The 19795-nt window shown below is 35.8% G+C and overlaps 1 protein-coding gene across 2 annotated transcripts; it reads left to right on the top strand.

Moving 5' to 3' along the window:
- The first annotated feature begins 1805 nt into the window (after nt 1-1805).
- LOC117336828 (endoplasmic reticulum-Golgi intermediate compartment protein 2-like) lies at nt 1806-15516 on the top strand. 2 transcript variants are annotated; one of them, XM_033897487.1, is made up of 11 exons: nt 1806-1891; nt 4928-5069; nt 5368-5476; nt 6447-6493; nt 6791-7010; nt 7473-7568; nt 10863-10918; nt 11815-11913; nt 12658-12755; nt 13836-13998; nt 14210-15516. In XM_033897487.1, exons 2-11 carry the CDS (start codon nt 4955-4957, stop codon nt 14380-14382), a joined length of 1176 nt encoding a protein of 391 aa, XP_033753378.1. In that variant the 5' UTR covers nt 1806-1891; nt 4928-4954; the 3' UTR covers nt 14383-15516. The 2 variants fall into 2 exon arrangements, with proteins under 2 accessions (XP_033753378.1, XP_033753377.1); XM_033897486.1 differs by lacking the exon at nt 10863-10918 and adding an exon at nt 9769-9827.
- Nucleotides 15517-19795: the final 4279 nt, after the last annotated feature.

The following is a 19795-nucleotide window of genomic DNA, read 5'->3' as shown; positions in this document are numbered from 1 at the left end:
CAATGCTATATAGTTTACATTCAGCACGTATCTGAATACAATTGTATAGCTGTTTGATTGTCTGACATGTGTAAAAGAGCTTTCGGATACCCCTTTTCCTCGTGGAATCAATTGAAATCTACTTTTACCTGAAATGGTTTTACATGTACGTCTAACTGCAAAAAAGCAAATACGTGTACTTGAGACATATTTAAAAACATAATCTGTTTAGTATAAAAAAGATAATCTGAATTGTATAAAATAAATATGTATTGTAAAAGGGAATGGTAGGAGAGATAAACAGAAGAAAATTAGGAGAATTTAGAAAATAATTTGCTCTATTTTGAAGGTACAATACCAAATAGACTGATTGATCAAGACAAGAGAGGTGGAGGACGCCAAACCGGAATCAAGTTAATAATCATTTAGTAGAGTAAAGTTACAAAAAAATATATTATTTAATTATTCTATTATTTTCTTTTAATTTAAGTTTCCTATGTTTAAGGACTTAACTTTTTTGTATCAAAGCTCATTTTAAACTTATCGAAACACATTTAAGTCTATATTAAGTTTTTAAGTCTATATTAGTATATATATCTGGCATCTTTTTTATTTGACAACTAATTTTGAAATTATTTGGATTTATTTTCATTTTTCCCATATTTTGTGTAAACCGTTGGATATCAAAACTAAGTTTTGTGTGCTATTTAGAATTTGCTTCAACCTCTCATATATACATATATCTTGCAAATTGTGTATATAAAATGCATAAATTTGGCATTGATCTTTTATGTCCCGAATGCTCTAAAACGTTAGCGTAAGCATTTTGCAATTCTGACAACCACCAGGGAGCTTTGTTACATCAGGTCAGAGACATGTGTATATATGTCTCTGATCAGGTGTACCATTTTGATTTGTTTCTGATGCTGATGATTCCTGCGGGGCGAGCTGAAATTTCTTCCAAAGAAACAGGTCTTCGGATTTTTTTTTTTTGTCCCACTTTAACCGACCGATTGATTGCGTTCCCTACCACGTAATGACTAGTTATATCAATTAGTGGGTTTGACTAGAACCATCACCTAGGGACAGCATTCATAGTTTGTGTATAGATAAGCTCATATAAATAACAGAGTTTTTTCTTTCTTTGTTTTGTTTGTTTGTTTTGTTTGTTTTTTTTTGTGTTTTTTTTTGTGTTTTGTTGAAAACTGATGTGTACGCAACTGCGTATTTGCGTATAGGCAGCTACGCACCTGAATACGACTGCATTTCAATCAGGAATATAATTTTATTAATGTATCATTTGAAAAGATGCATCCAATTATTCAGCTTGCATTCAATCTTAACTTTGTTCCGTTTTTAACTGCATATCTGCATTTTGCATTCACCGCTACATTGACCAGAGGCATATATTTTGTCTCTGCATTGACCAATCACATACTTCATCTTGACCGCCACCTGCGCGTCATTTCCGGGGACAAAAGAATGCCGAAAAAAACAACAACACAAACAACCCTCTTAGTTAATTAAATGATAGTATGGAAGTGTTCTAAAGAAATAATATTGCGTTCATTGAGTTGCGCCTCATGATGTCCGTTTCCAACATGCTGGGTTGAAACTTTTATATTTTGCTTCTCAGATGTTGGTCTTGGCCAGGTGAGATGGAAAGTTGCATATGAGATTTTGGGAATTTATTATGAATTTTAATGTTACAGTGAAACATATAGCGAAGCTAATTGTGGTCTTAGTCCTAATACAATGCAAGCGATAATTTGCATATCCGGAAAATATACCCGTGCTCGTCTCGAAATTTATAGTTTCAATTCCAACTTCCTGTACACATCACAGAAGTTTTGTTTTCGATTTGCTAAAACGCTATTACAAGATTATTGATAGATTACTGTCAGCCAGTCAGGTAACATTTGATATATGATGAATGTTTTTGATTCTGCACATACACCTTTAAATTATTGGGCACAAAATTACACATGCAGTTAACAACCTGTCGGCAACTCGCAGAGGTACTGAATCGACAGTACTTGATCACAGTGTATCTGCTTTTAGTAACGAAAGTGAATCATTTTCTTTTAGTATGATAAGCCAAGGTCTGCAATTTCAACCACTGACACATCGTCTTTATATGAGTGCATTCAAGAGTGAACTCACCCCAACGAAAATCTGTGTAGCAACGATTGTAAAAATAGAGAGTATATGGCCACTTTTCTAGCTTAGTTTACACAGAGACATATATACAGAGAGATAAGTAACATCGCTATTTCCCCGTACACGTAGTGGCTCCCTTTATTCGTGACCACTCAAGCATATCCCTTATCGAGAGCGTCCTGTCTCCTATCAAACACACGCGAGCGCAGGTAAATCGGGCTTTGCGCATGTGTGTATCGATGTATTGGAACTTATTCGACATGTTCTGGTTAATCCGCCATTACGTCAGACTAAAACATCGTCATTTTAAATACACACAGAAAGCACATCGTTTTATTTTGGCAACTACAAAAGTTACCACATTAACCAAAAACTATCAAACTTATGGGATATAGTCTTATTGATCATGCGCATTGTTGTCATTTATCCGTATTTTTCAAAAAAATCCATTGGGTCCTATTCGACATGTCCAAGTTTGTAATTAAGCCGCCATTACGTCAGACCAAAACATCGTCAGTTTTAAACGCTCACAAAAAGCACATCGTTTTATTTAGGCCACTACAAAAGTTACCACATTAACCAAAAACTATCATACTTATGGAATATAGTCTTATTGATCATGCACATTGTTGTCATTTATCCGTATTTTCGAAAATCCATTGGGTCCTATTCGACATGTCCAAGTTTGTAATTAGCTGCCATTACGTCAGACCAAAACATCGTCAATTTTAAACGCACACAAAAAGCACATTGTTTTATCTAGGCCACTACAAAAGTTACCACATTAACCAAAAACTATCATACTATATATGGAATGTGGTCTTGATTATCATGCACATTGTTGTCATTTATCCGTATTCTCGAAAACCCCATAGGGACTTTTCGAAAATTGGAGATTCCCGCCGATCTTTCCTGCGTTGTGCTTGACTTTCATACTCAAAGTACAAACACTTGGACAGCAAATTGTGATATATTTCATATTGATGACACTTCTGTACTTTGATATTAATAAAATCAAAGCACATAATTGGATCTTGGTGATGATTTCAAATAGAAATTATCGATAATTATGTGTCTGGTTTTCAAGTTTTCTCCAATATGGCGTCTAGTGAAGACTGAACCGAGCGACCGCAAAGGATTGTGGGAAGGTCAGGGGCCACTATATAAACACAAGGGGAAATAGAGAGCTGCCAATCTCTGTATATATGTCTCTGGTTTACAGTGACGGGAAAGAAAGATGTCGCTAGCGCAGCTAGGATACTTGTCATTTCCTGTTACAAAATTGATACCATTGACCACGTGCACGTCATTGTCAGCTCTACTAGGGAGTGAGAGCCAAAATAACTTAGGCTGTGGTTGTCTTTGGGAGCAAATTTAAAGACTTTGTGAAGGAGGGAGTAGTGTAAAAGTAGAGAGTATAAGGTCACCTTAGCATGTGGTAATTTCCTTTCAGCCTGTAGCTAGTGGTAGTGTAATAGGTAGGAGAAATGAAAAATACCCTGCCCATGCTGGGGCTTGATCTAGCGACCTCCCGATCTCATGTGTACAACAAATAAGGCTTATTTAAGGGAAATTCCCACTAGCCTTGGCTAGTAATTATAAGGTGACCTATACTCTCCACTTTTACAGTAGGATAAACACTTAGACTCCTTCCTATTACGCAATAGCATTTCTCTCTCAAAAGACAGGACTTTTTTTTTTTTTAATCTTGGTCAGAATATTAATGCAGACATAGGATAGGATTGTACTAGCCAACTCTATTGAAGGATTTGAAGTCCAACTCCAAGTAGACACTCCTCAGTATTGAGCTCCTTTGTTTTAATTTCCTCTTGTATATATTTGGCACACACCAACATATTCTTCGGTACATTGAAGGACATCATTTAACGGGTAGATGTAATGGGGTTCAGGATGCACAAATTAGCAGGAGATGATGTTTGTAACTAATCCATAGTTGTTTACCCACTACATCATTTTATTTGCATGCAAGTTCATGGTTCTCTACACATACAGCGAGGTTTACTTTCCTCCAACACACAAAATACCATTTGTTCTCACAGCTATCTATTAAACTTGTAAACAATGTTAAAGGTTTATTTCATTCATTTCTGTGTTCTTAGAAGTTATGTGTTATAATCTGAATTTTATTTAAAATTTTTGACCCAAGGGAGGATGGTCATTGGCTCCAAACTCTGACTAAAACAAAATAGCTACAAAGATAAAACCTGCTATATGTCTGTAAAGTTGATGTATACACATATGGTGCGGGAAGGATGTCATGATTTAATATTTTTGCCTAGGCAAAAATAAAATATTGCTTAGGCAAAAATATTTCAGCCTAGGCAATATTCGATTTTTGCCTGGCAGAAATCAAATTTTGCCAAGGCAGTATTTTATTTTTGCCTATGCAAATTTCAATTCAAAAAATCATTTTGCCTTGGCAAAAATATTTAATTATGACATCCTTCCCGCGCCATATACACATGCTCTCTGTTTCACATTGATATTTGAATGACTTATTGGTTAAGACAAGTGATAAGGGCTGGTTATAGCATGTTCTCAGAATAATGTGATTGGTGGGTATCTTCCTACAAAGTCCAGAAATAAGTGTATTTTCTGTATACAGCCATTAAAATAAGTGTATTTTCTGTATACAGCCATTGAAATAAGTGTATTTTCTATATATACAGCCATTAAAATAAGTATTTCGTGTATACAGCCATTAAAATAAGTGTATTTTCTGTATACAGCCATTAAAATAAGTGTATTTTGTGTTTTCTATATACAGCCATTGAAATAAAGGACAGATGCCAAAATGAGGAGACTGAATGCCCTTAACCAGAAACAAGCCTTAAAAGTTGTGAAGGAACTTGATGCCTTTCCTAAAGTTCCAGACGACTACAAGAAGACAACACCCACAGGAGGGGGAGGTAATTTTTAATAGTTTTAGAATCAATATGATCTTCTTTATTTTGTTAATCATCTGCAAAGGGTAAGGGTCAAAGGTCAAATTAAACAAATTTAATTTTTTTGAATTTTTTTTTTTAAAAGCATTACCATTATATTTTTGTAATATCACATACACCATTTACTGATGTCAGAGATGGGTTTATATCTAGAATCTTCCTTATTCTGCTATTAATTTATCACAGTTCCATCTCATTGACAGTATTATAATATAAACTATAGAGAATGTATTTCATAATTCTGTAATATTAATTTTTTCAGTGTCCATCGTTGTATTCATCCTCATTGCTATCCTTGTGATGTCAGAGGTGGCTTATTATGCATCCACACAGCTCAAATTTGACTACGAAGTTGATACAGATGCTGACGGGTAATGCTATCTTTTTATCATACCATCTTATACTTTGTAATACAAAGTGTACATGTACGTCCTAATCCTTCATGAATAATAACATCCCTTAAGTGAAAAGATATTCCTGTGGGATGAATTCTGTTCATCCAGTTAAATAATCCTTTTTTCTAAACATATCTCAAAAACTGTTGCAAAAAACTTTAAAAAATTATTAATCAAATTAATGTTGTATACACTTACTACTCAAATTGGGAATTTATGTACAATTTATCCTTTTCCTTCTCAACTGTTAATTAATAATGTAAATAAAAAAATAATTTTATTCAATATTAAATTACTTGACAAAACAAAGTACAAAGGAATGGGTCCAGATACAAGATAAAATAACTTATATAAAAAAATTTTCCATGATATTATTCAAATGTCCATGTTGTTGTCAGAATGAGTTAAAACCATATTGAGCTGATAGCAGAGAAGTTTTGTAAGTCAAGAGTAAAATCTGTGTATCTTCATGTTATTTTGCATAAATAAATAAATGCTTCATACATTAATTTCACAATAACTAAACAGTTAATCAGTAACTGGTTAAGTAAATGTTGTATTATGGCCAGTGTTGAGTAGGCCGAGAAATAAACAGATGAATTTGGTAAGACTTCTAATCTTATAATTACGATCATAAGACTAATTTGGTACGACTTATAATCTTATAAATGCGATCATAAGACTAATTTGGTAAGACTTCTAATCTTATAATTACGATCATAAGACTAATTCGGTAAGACTTCTAATCTTATAATTACGATCATAAGACTAATTCGGTAAGACTTCTAATCTTATAATTACGATATTAAACAGACAGACTCCATTGATATGTGCTCGCTTTCCCGTTAAACAAAAATGAAACAGGAAAAAAATTAAGATTTTAATTTACATGTAAATGTGCTATGAATAATCTTTTAAATTTTTTTTCTTTCTTTTTTTTTTCCAGGAAACTGAAGATCAACATTGATATGACAGTAGCCATGCCTTGCCAATGTAGGTATAACTTGATAGTAATTTTTAATTTTTTTTTGTAATATGCCAAAATCTGTAGTTGTTTTGAACATGGCTTGCATTTCTATGTTTCTGATATTAATACCAGATATATTTAGTATTACTGTGGGTAGAATTGATGTTGCCCTCAAAGTTTTAAAATTGTCCCAATTCCTCTACCCCAAAATATTTTCAAAGATAGACATATCCCATATTTTCTTTCTAGAAGTTTGTCAGCTTCAAAGAAATGTAAATTTTTTCACCTTGACTTTTTCATATTTATTTATTTTAATTCTACAGTGATTGGAGCAGATGTGGTTGATATGACCGGACAAGACACCAACATGTTTGGACGCTTGACCTTAGACCAGACATATTTTGAACTTACACCCCGACAGCGTCAGTATCAGGATGTTGTCCAGGAGATTAATGCCTATCTAAGGGAAGAGTATCATGCCATACAAGAACTTCTGTGGATGTCAAGTATCTCAGCCGTCTACAAACAGGGCATGCCGGAAAGGTACGTTCATGGTCCATGTCATTCTGAATGTCTGTGTGTAGAGACATCATTCTCTTACCCTGGACAGGGATATCCGCAGTTTTACCGGGGTGAGATTTTCTTATCTCACCCTCAGGGAAAAGACAAGCTACACATGCTCTTTTCACATTGTATTTCGTCACGTCAACAATACCATGATGTCACAGCAACAGTACAATGACGTCATGTCATTCAATCAGGTCACATTTCCTTGCATTGATGAAGCGTCAATATTAGATACATAAGAGGGTAAACAGGGTAAGAGAAAAATAATGCACCCCCATGGAAGAATCTTCCCCTTGGGTTGAGATTCCCCTGTCTTGTTTCCATGGGGATGAAAGATTCTATTAATCTTGGCAGATATCGGTAGCTAGCTTTTCCTTCAGAATTTCTGGCAAGTTCTCCAGAGTTCTTAAGATTAAGACATTTATGAATGTTTTTCAGGGATGACAATCCAGTGGGACAGCCGGACGCCTGTCGAGTTCACGGATCCCTGGAGGTCAACAAAGTGGCTGGAAACTTCCATATAACAGCAGGAAAGTAAGTATAGAAACTCTCGACCAAATGTTTGGAATTATAATTTAAGGTCTTCTTCTTTTTGTCCGGAGATTAGGCCTTCTTATTGTCCAAGTTTTAGGCCTTTTCTCATACTGTTTTCTTAAAACGAGCAGCTCTTTTAAATATTTTGACAGATTCTTGATTTCTTTTGAAATAATTCTCAAAACTAAGGAAAGCATAAGTATTTTATCTGCCTAGAATGGCTCTGAGGTCTAGAATGTTTAGCGTTTTACTTCAAAATTTATCATAAGTTTGCAATGGAATTTTAGACAGCGTCTACAATTTTACACAACATGTTGTAAAACATGAGTTTCTGTCCTTTTTTGAAACTATTCATCTCTGTATCATAATCAGTTTTCTTAGGGCTTAGGTGAACAAATAAAATTGAAGAGAGTTAGAAAAATCCATTTAATAATATATACTTTTTCTGAAATATATTACACCAATCAATTCGGTGTTCCTGTTATGTTTTGCTTTTGAAATCTTCTTGAATATCTATGCATCTATAAACTTGATTTGCTTAAAACTTTTTTTCTGAGTTTTTGCATGTCTTTCTGTAAGAGCTGATATATCGACATCACATGTGTGTTAGGTGTCAGCAAAGTAGGGAGCGGGCTTATTACAGGGTATGGGCTTATTATCAGGAGATAGGCTTATTACCGCATATGGGCTTTTTACCAGACATGGGATTATTACCAGGCATGGGCTTATTATCAGGGGATGAGCTTATCACACATGGACTTATTATTGGGGGTGGGCTTATTACCAGGCATGGGCTTATTGCCAGACGAATAGATCTATGAAGGGTAGCAAGGATGTTTGTAAAGCTTGTGCTTGTCTGTAAAATGTTGAATGTTGGAATTTAAACTACCAGATGTTTTGTTGGTGATAGGCATGCATGTGTTGTGTTTTAAGTCTGTAAAAGTTAAACTATACAATTATCGAAAGGACAAGGCCAGTTTCTTTAAAACTGCCATTGAATGTCTTGTTTCCATTCCAATAAAACAGATTATGTCAAAGTATTTATACACTGATTTTAAAAGATCTGAATGACTTTAAACTACAGATGATAATAGATACATTTAATTATTGTTAAAAATTAATTCTTGACATATGAAAAGTGTTTTTGTTGAAAAGATGTACCGTATTTGACCTAATAAGTTCACCTGCCTCTGTAAGTGCACCTCACCTTTTTTTTAGAAAAAAAGATGATGGGTGCACTAATTGAAACATCTTTCAATAGAATCTTTTAACCAAAGATACATATAAGCACATGTGTGATGAATGTACTGATACCTGGTAAATGAAAAAAAAAAAAAAAATCTACTCATCCCAGATTTCATGGTTATACACAGTTATATGTTGTTTGTGTTATTGTAAGCTCACAGTGTGCTTATTTGGTCAAATACAGTACCACAATTTGGCCTTGAATATACAAGTGCTGCATGTTCTGGTGTAATTGTATAATAAATAGGTTTTGAGAGACTGTTTATACTACATGATCTTAACTTTTTACACATACCTCAACTTCAGTCAAAGGGGGAACTTGTACAGGGACATACAATGTACATACAATGATTTAAAAAAAAAATGGCTAAATTTTAAAAACCTGCCATATTTACAGCAAGTGAAGTTTTTAATAACTGTACATGCATGGGCACATATTCTTTTGCTTATATCAAATTGTACACAGTTGTAACCGTTACTTGCAGTAGTGGTTGAATCATGCTCAAAAGATTCATAGAGAGTGAATATTTGTAAATAAATATCAAATGTAGACGGATATAGGGACTATGAAGAAATATACATCTTGATAGTTCATAGTTACGCAGGTACATAAAGTTTTATGAAAAGAACATTAACTATTGATCTTAAGTTATTTTCACTGGCATGCCTAAGTTTAATGATGAGTATTTTCTGTAAAGCATTATATGGTACAAATACAGTCAGGGAGATCAAATCTACTTTCAATTCACAGGGCAAGGAATTATGTCATTACCAGTTTAAAGTTCCTTTACATTCCCACTACCGTAAATGCAACAAAACCACAGTTCATATTCTATTTATAACATGGATCGTCTCTCAAGGCCTGTTTTACCACAAATGTATCATGTCATTCATGTGCACCTATTTATTATGCTGTGCATGGGTTGGTGACTTTTAATGACATTTTGACCCCTAGATCGGTGCCGATGATACCAAGAGGACACGCCCACATCTCCATGATGATTAAGAATTCTGGTAAGAGGCTATCAAGAGGGTGGAATGAGGTTCACAGACGGCTAGTGTCGTACATAGCATGGGTGGTTGTGGTGAATCGGTTTACTGGGAAAGGTCAATGAGTACTATTGGTCAAGTTTGAATGAACAGCTTTACACTATAGATATTCATTTAGAAGTTAAGAATTTATGAAATATTGCTTCAAATCTTAATGCTGAATTTGGTTACATATTTAGTTATTATGTCTAATAAGTGTCTGCAGGTGTCAAAAACATCTTTTTATTTCTTCTACCTGTGAGTACTATACCAAATTGCCTGGCTTTATACAAGAACGGTTTGGTTTTCCATGTGTATGCCAGCTTAATCAACAGTCTGATTAAGGACTTCAAGCTTTTACTGTCTACATATATTGGTTAAAATGGCAGTCTTTATGAAACCTGCCAAAAAGGGGCTCTGATAACTCAATTGGTTAGAGCGTTGGCCATGTAACCTCAGGTGAGGATCCGAGGTGTGTGGTTTGACGCTCCCTACCTGTGTCGGTTTGTGTTCCTCGGGAAGCTGAGAAACGGGTCAGTCTGTGCTGTCATGGTTGTGACCTTGGGCAAGACACTTTTCAATAATTGCTCTGGATGGTATGTGATGGGTCTTCCGTATGTTGTTCAGTGAGGTAGTCACTAATTACTACAAGGAGACCCTGCCTCCAAATGACTCTGGCTGTTTATGGGACGATTAACCCAGCAAACAAACAAACACACAAAACCTGCTAAACATTTTAACAATTTTGGTAACTATAGAAAATAGTGCACAACATAAAATATCTCCAAAAAAGATAACCAGAAAAATTCTCATTGTTGTATGTTTTGGTTTCAGCCATTATCAGTATTTTTTAATTATTCGTTCATGAATATTCATGAACAAACAGATCGGAAATGGCAATCATTGAAAACAGTCATATAGTGTAAAGCTCTTCAGAACTTGAACCTACGTAGTGGCCTGACCTGACCTTTGACCTGTCATAAATTTAAGTTAAATTCTGACTATTGTCTCTCTGTCTAGAGCTTTTCCCAACTTGGGGCGGCACATCCATATAGCGGCCATTGTTGAGAATGCAGGTAAGTTTAATCTTTAGCATATAAGTAAAGATGCGCTCATTTTGAATTTTTTTTTGAGAATGTAGGTAAGTATACTGCCATTCAATTTTGAGACTGATTGGGGAAACAAAATGGCCGAAAGGTGGCCATCTTTGATTTTGACATCTAAAGTTTGTTACCGCTATAGCTTGAGAAGCACTGGAAGGTTATTTCAATAAACTTCATGATAAATCATATGAAGGTTTCCTGTGGCCCCTAGTTGTGCCCATTCGGCAGTCACCATTGAGAATGTAGGTAAGTTTAGATGCTACATAATATGTAAGTAAAACCTGCACACTTGGCAGCCTTTGTTGAGAATATGCAAAAGTTGACTCCTTAAAATATGAGAGAGAAAAAAACATTAAATCACGCAAGATAACTATAGAGTATTAGTACAGAAGAAAAAAGGAAAAACAGGTAAGTGTGTAAAGAGAAATCGTGGATTAGGTTAGTATTTTGTATATGGGGTATGACTGAAAAGATTTTATGAACAGATCATCTTTCTACTGAGTACATTTATATTTGAGTCAAAAGGAATAAAACTTTCAATTTTAACACATCTTTGCTCAATATTGAAAATACAGGTTGTTAAACTTTACTTAAATCTTGAGTTTTTATATTGGTTTGTAGTAATTATTTGCTGAGAAGTATGTATTTGTAATTCATGTTACAAGTAGATCTAATACATATACAGTAACTAAGGCCTCTTATGAGGCAGGCCTGAGAGATAAATGATATCTTAAATATCCAAGAGAAATTTTGTCAGAGAAAAAGTTATTTTCACAAAGACATAACGTTAAAACATTTTATAGAATAAAGTTTAAACAGCTTATTTGTTGACAATGTGAAGGCCTACAGAAATAATTCTGTTTTTGCAGATTACAACTTCTCTCACAGAATTGACCATTTCTCATTCGGCGAAGCAGTCAATGGTGTAATCAACCCTCTTGACGGAGAAGAAAATGTCACTCCGGACAGTAAGTCATCGGACGGAAGGCTGTGAACTATACATAGTCCATATATGTAGTATTACTTCAATAGAAAATGTTGAAGTTGACGATTTGGAAGTAAAATATATATAAAATTGATGACTGGCAAAAGAAAATGTTACATTTTGCACTAGCGCTTTCACTGAAGATCTAATACAGTGAAAGTGGTAGTGCAGTATACATATATAGGCTGTTTTGTTAATTAAGTGAAATTATTTTCCCCAAAACAATTGGCAAGTGTTGTTTTATCACTGAAATAAACAGCTATAAATATAATTTTTTTGTGAAGCTTTCAAAGTATACCTTTTCTCTTACTGTAAATCTACATATTTTAGTGGTGATCTTTTTTAGTGGTTTTTGTGCTGAAATCATTCTGCTAAATTACGAGTGCTTACTGCATTTTCTGTTTATTGTTTTCTATGGCAGTTACTGTAGGTGCACCAATACATCATTTACTATTTCGTTAAAACTCAGTTACTGATGTGTTCTAATAATACAGTATTTTCCATTATTGACTTCTTTTGACATGTTAACATAAATTCAACATCATTACAATAAAATGAATTCAGAAATCTTAACCAATTTAGGTATAAAATCGATACATGTTGGTAGCTGATTTAAACAAAAAATATTAAGCATTTACATTCATGGCTGTTTCTGTTTCTAGCAGAAAGTTGGTGATAAACTCAAAATTTGGGTATTATAATTTCTTTTTTTTTATCTCTCTTTCAGACTTCCATATGTATCAATACTTCATGCAGATCGTGCCAACAGAGGTTCGAACTTATGCTGCCAACGTTGACACCTACCAATACGCTGTTTCTCACCGGGTAAGTCATTAAGTCTGTGATTGTATATAACCGTCCCGACACTTTATCACTAGCCCTCCACCTCTGGGTTGCGAGTTCGAAACCTACGAGAGGCAGTTGCCAGGTACTGACTGTAGGCCGGTGGTTTTTCTCCAGGTACTCCGGCTTTCCTCCACCTCCAAAAACTGGCACATCCTTAAATGACCCTGGCTGTTAAATGGACGTTAAACAAAAAACAAAACAAACAAAAAAACAAACAAACAAGTAACAAATAACCATTACTGGGCCTAACTAGATCACTCATGAATTACTACCTGGTAAATTTCATCATTACTACATATCATGGGCAGCTATGTGTCTAATTAAGACTTGATATCCATGTTCATTGATAAGGCCTATCAGGTGATGTTATATGGCCTAACTCCCCTAAACAGAGGGGCCACGGTGGCCGAGTGGTTAAAGTGTCCTTCGCGAGTACGAAACCCAAGTGGGACAGTTGTCTGGTACTGACCGTATGTTGGTGGTTTTTCTCCGGGTACTCCGGCTTTCCTCCACCTCCAAACTCAGGCACGTCCTTAAATGACCCTGGTAGGATGATAGTATCTTGCATGAAATCTTTCTGGATCAAACGTAAACAATGTGCAGTCAAGCTGAAGAAAAAATCCAACTTTTGATATGTTGTGGACTTGTTTGAATTTACAGCTCCTTTACTGTAAAGTTGATTATTTTGAGCATGGACTACCATACTCCAACAAAACAAAGAAAACAGATCCAAGGTCCAGTATAGGAAGTTCTGTACTACGACAGTAGAATACACGAGTCCGGTCCATAAAATGTATAAATATAATGTACAGAAGACCTGACAACATCAGTAGGGATATCTTCCTATGGATGTTGTCTGGTCTTCTGAACGTATTGTACTCCAATAACGTTCGAGGAGTAGACGATGAGAACTCAAGATTAATCAGCCGACCTGCAGCCTCTGATATTACAGTTGTAGAGCATGGGCATATATGCCTCTTGACAAACTTTGTTTTATCACATAAATCCACATAGTTGTGTCATAATAAATATCGTTGATCGACACTAACTTATTTTCAGAACCGAAGCATTGACCATTCTTCTGGGAGTCACGGAGTGCCGGGAATATTTGTAAAGTATGATCTGAATTCCCTGAAAATTCGTGTTCGAGAGGTTCACCGACCATTTGGACAGTTTCTCATACGTTTAGTTGGTATCATCGGAGGAATATTTTCTGTATCAGGTAAGTTTACATGTATATTGTGTGGAAAAAGAAACAGTAATTTTGAAAAACTCCAGATATATTGATATGCCACAATTGTTGATGCAGGAGTTTTTATTGATGAGCAATATATACCCGATCCATTAAATCAGTATCTATAATAGGCCTATCACACATCACTAGAATCATTCTTCTTCATCCGTTGACTGGAGACTATATTGTATATTTTCAGGTATAATGCATTCCCTAGGTGGTGTGATAACAGATTTCGTTTGCTGCAATTTCAAACTTGGACAATACAAGAAGGAGGACATACCCAGCAGTATGGCCAACTCTAGTTCAATCACAGACAATTTTCCCTCGGAACAAATTCCCGGGGTCAATTTACTGGCAACAGACAGCTGATGATAGTTCTTATAGATGAATTTATTTTTAATTGTGTGTTTGGATGTTGATTATCTTGTGGGTACTGAAAGTACTTACATACATTCCTGAGGAGTATTTAATTTGATATACATCAATTTGTAAATCATGATAAATATATGTGCAAGTCTTTGTGAAGACTGACTTGCAATTTTTCTACAGTGTGTATATTTTTACATGTTTTGTATGCGAGGTTAGACTTTGAAGATGAGGTAGACATCTTTGTTGGATTGAATTAAATCACCATGTCATCAAGATTATTTAAATACCTGCCAAGTATACAGGATAATTATGAATATTTTTTTGTTAAAAGAAAAATTTATTTAATGGTACTTTGAGAAAACTGATCACCGGTATGTGTATTTCTGATCAGAACTGAGGAAGTTTGAAAGTTTTTATTAATTCCAACTTAAGTCTGTGTAAAGGTGAAGCTTCATTTTACTGACATCGACTTTAAACATGTGTTGAGAACTTTCATATTCCATGCAACAATCTGGAAAGTTTCCCAATATGCAGTTTGGTAGTTATTTTACAACTTCGTCTCACCTGCAACAAATTATTTTTTCCGGCAGCGTCAACATTTCACATCTAGTGCTGCATCTAGATTCGTTGCTCAAGAAGTATAACTCCAACTTTAACCAAGATTGGTATATAGTTAGATCACATTGTAGAAATCTCAACTCAGCCTTCATTTATTGAATATCACCTAGAATTAATTGTCTAGCAACTCTCGAATTTAGGGATGCTCAGAATCTGGTCTTTAAAGTTTCATTTTTAGCTCAGTTTCTCAAAATGCATGAATGTTATTTCAACCAAACCTGGACTATAGTCACAATGCAGGATGGACATCTCATCACACCCTATAGATTACATGAATTTTATTTTTTTTTCTGTATTTTTTGGTTAAAAACCTTACATTTTCTGAAGTTGAACTTTAATTTTATAATAAATCAGATGTATTTTCCTCTCACTTATCAGAAAGATTGATTTTTGGGGTGAAAATTGACATATTTAGGTGAGTTTTGAGTGTTCCCCATTAGTGATTTTGAAATAATTGGCATTTGTTTTGCAAAGCAATCATGCATCAATATTTACACATGTCTATAATGTATTATTTTTTTAGCTCACCTGGTCCGAAGGACCAAGGTGAGCTTATGCCATACTGTGGCGTCCGTCGTCTGTCGTCCGTCCGTCGTCCGTCGTCCGTCCGTCCGTCAACAATTGACTTCTTCTTCATAACCACTGATCAGAATTTGACCAAATTTGGTCAGAAGCATCCCTATGGGTAGGGGACTCAAAATTGTACAAATGATGGGGCTGACCCTCCAGGGGCCTGAAGGGCGGGGCCAAAAGGGGTCAATTTGGCTATATGATATAAACAACTTCTTCTCTGAAACCGAGCAAAGGATATTGCTCCTATTTGCCTGGAAGCATCACTATGAGGTGGGGATTCAAAATTGTACAAATGGTGGTGCTGACCCCCTAGGGGCCTGAGGGGCGGGGCCAAAATGGGTCAATATAGCTATATTGATATTAACGACTTCTTCTCTGGAACCGAGCAATGGATATCACTCATATTTGCCTGGTAGCATCACTTTGGGGTGGGGATTCAAAATTGTACAAATGATGGGACTGACCCCCTAGGGGCCTGAGGGGCCGGCCAAAAAAGGGTCAATATAGCTATATTGATAATACCGACTTCTTCTCTGAAACCGAGCAATGGATATCGCTCATATTTGCCTTGTAGCATTACTTTGGGGTTGGGATTCAAAATTGTACAAATGATGGGGCTGACCCCCAGGGGCCTGAAGGGCGGGGCCAAAAGTGTTCAATTGGGCTATATTGATATAAACAACTTCTTCTCTGAAACCGAGCCAAGGATATTGCTCCTATTTGCCTGGAAGCATCACTATGAGATGGGGATTCATAATTGTACAAATGGTGTGGCTGACCCCTGGGGGCCTGAGGGGCGGGGCCAAGAGGGGTCAATTTGGCTAAATTGATATGAACAACTTCTCCTCTGAAACTAAGCAATATATATTGCTCAATTTTGACTGTGAGAATCGCTTTGGGGTAGGGATTCAAAATTGTACAAATGACAGGGCTGATCCCAGGGGACCTAAGAGGCGGGGCCAAAAGGGGTTATTTTGGCAGAATTGATATAAACAACTTTTTCTCTGAAACTAAGCAATGGATATCTTTAATATGTGACTGGTAGCATTCCCTTGGGTTAAGGATGCAAAATTGTATAAATGATGGGGCCGACCCCTTGGAGGCTGAGGGGCTGGGCCAAAAGGGGTCAATTTTGCTAAATTGATATGAACAACTTCTCTGAAACAGCTCATATTTGACTATTAGCATCCTATTGGGGTAGGGATTCAAAATTGTACAAATGACAGGGCTGATCCCAGGGGACCTAAGAGGCGGGGCCAAAAGGGGTTATTTTGGCAGAATTGATATAAACAACTTTTTCTCTGAAACTAAGCAATGGATATCTTTAATATGTGACTGGTAGCATTCCCTTGGGTTAAGGATGCAAAATTGTATAAATGATGGGGCCGACCCCTTGGAGGCTGAGGGGCTGGGCCAAAAGGGGTCAATTTTGCTAAATTGATATGAACAACTTCTCTGAAACAGCTCATATTTGACTATTAGCATCCTATTGGGGTAGGGATTCAAAATTGTATAAAGGAAGGAACTGACCCCCCAGGGGGCAGAGGGCAGGGTCAAAAGGGGTCAATTGGTCTAAACAAGATCTTCTCTGAAACTAAGCAATGGATCGACGGATATCACTCACATTTGTGTGGTAGCATCCCTTTGGGGTCGCGCCAAAAGTCAATTTCATTTCATGGATTAATGCACCTTTTGGTATTTTTAGTATTAAAATAAAACCAATGTACATGTACCCATATAAAATGCTTATGATATATATTGACATAGCAATACCAGCGACAAATATACTTAAGCATCATTCTTGTTTCATATCTCATGAAACCAGGTGAGCGATTCAGGCCCTCTGGGCCTCTTGTTTTTGGAAAAAATTCTGAAATTATAGGGAATTTTGGAATTTGCTTAAAACTTACTATACTGATGAAGTACGACAGACGAGACATATAATTATGTGTAATTCTTTTTTGAGTGTAAATGTATCTTATTAATTTCATAACTTTTTTTTTTATTTCTTTACAACAGATCTAATACCTAGTTATGATCTATCAAAAGATTGTTCTATCTGGGTAGATAAAACCTTATTATATTTTGTAACCTTTGTAATATTTCAGTTGTAACTGTGTTTATCCAATGAGATAATTGAACATCTGAATCAGTAATTTTGTAGTCACACAGGTCTACGGTGTGTCAAAAAATCTGGTATCCATGTACGAGTGATTGTTATGGAACATTGCCATAATCATGTATGACGTGGGCTATTTATCAGATCTTATCAATTTGATTTTATCTATAAGAGAGTTTGGGATTTTTTTATATATAGTATTTGTCATTTTAATGTTTTCAAAAGTCAAGATTTTGATATACATGTACACTTAGTGGGAAATGTACATCTTCAAAAATCCCAGGGTAATGTTGTCGATCACTTGAATCCTTTTCATAATCTACATTAACGCATCCCCCTGAAATTTGCAGGATGGAAATATAGGGCTGGTATAGAAGTATATAGTAGTCTAGCTGTATGTCCTACAATTAGCCCATGCCTGGTAATAAGCCCATGTTGGGTAAAAAGCCCATTTCTGGTGATAAGCCCATGTTGGGTAAAAAGCCCATTTCTGGTGATAAGCCCATGTTGGATAATAAGCTGATGCATGTTAATAAGTATGTCAGGTAATAAGCCCATGTCTGGTAATAATTCCATGTTTGGTGATAAGCCCATGTCTGGTAATAATTCCATGTCTGGTAATAAGCCCATGTCTGGTAATAATTCCATGTCTGGTAATAAGTCTATGTCTGGTAATAATTCCATGTCTGGTGATAAGCCCATGTCTGGTAATAATTCCATATCTGGTGATAAGCCCATGTCTGGTAATAATTCCATGTCTGGTGATAAGCCCATGTCTGGTAATAATTCCATGTCTGGTGATAAGCCCATGTCTGGTAATAATTCCATGTCTGGTGATAAGCCCATGTCTGGTAATAATTCCATGTTTGGTGATAAGCCCATGTCTGGTAATAATTCCATGTTTGGTGATAAGCCCATGTCTGGTAATAATTCCATGTTTGGTGATAAGCCCATGTCTGGTAATAATTCCATGTTTGGTGATAAGCCCATGTCTGGTAATAATTCCATGTTTGGTGATAAGCCCATGTCTGGTAATAATTCCATGTTTGGTAATAAGCCCATGTCTGGTAATAAGTCAATGTCTGGTAATAAATAAGCCATTGGCCAATAATAAGCCCATGTCAGGTTCATTATGTGAAAAATATGTTTTGTGGGCTATTGGTAGTTTACTGGTCTGGTCATGATTGATAGCAAACCCTGTTAAAGTTCTGATCACATTTTTCAGAACGGGGAGGATGCAAGATAAATTGGGACTTGCTGTAATTTGAATGTCTAGGTTTCTTGGTTACCCAGTTTGATTGATAATGAAGAATTTTTATCTGTGAATTATTCTTTGATTTTTAAAGTTAAAATATACATACTGTCACTCAATTAAGAATGATTTAGGAGAGTGTGTTGAATTGCAGACCCTGATTCTTAGAAAAGAATACCATGAACACACTCAGTATTTATTCTAGCTATTGACTTCGAATACAACTGTAGCTACTGTATTTGGTGCTTCATGACACAATGTGATTATTTTATTTGTGTATCTATATACATAACATGTAATTAAAAGATACCGGTAGCGGCACATGTTTATGACAGCGATGAGATTTAGATCTCTGTATGTGTGTGCGAGTGTGAGGATGTTTGTTTGCTGGGTTTATTGTCCAGCAAACATCCAGGGTCATTTTGAGGCCTGGTCTCCTTGTAGTAGTTGGTGACTACCTCACTGAACATCATACGAGAGGCCTGTCACATGCCATCCAGAGTAATTAGGGTAAAGTGTCTTTCCCAAAGACACAACCACGACAGCACAGACTGGTCTTTTTCCACAACCATAATGTGTGTGAGGAAGGGAGAATGTGTGTAGGTGAGGAATGTTATGGGAAGATAACCTGTTACCAAGGTAATAGATATTATTAGGTGATCTGGTCGAAATTGCCAGCGTAATTACACTGTGGTGTCATTCGTCACTTGTTGTCAGTCTGTCAACATTTCATTGGAACTTAAAGCTTCACATCAAACTTTGACAAATATTTGCCGGCAGATTATTTTTTAGCTCCATGGTGCATGACCATTCTCCTTACCAGTAGAAAAAATAACCTTTCCTTATATATG

Source organism: Pecten maximus, chromosome 10 (assembly GCF_902652985.1).
Source record: "Pecten maximus chromosome 10, xPecMax1.1, whole genome shotgun sequence".
Lineage (NCBI taxonomy): Eukaryota > Metazoa > Mollusca > Bivalvia > Pectinida > Pectinidae > Pecten > Pecten maximus.
Note: the sequence above shows the minus strand (reverse complement) of the source record. Positions and strands in the feature narration are given on the sequence as shown.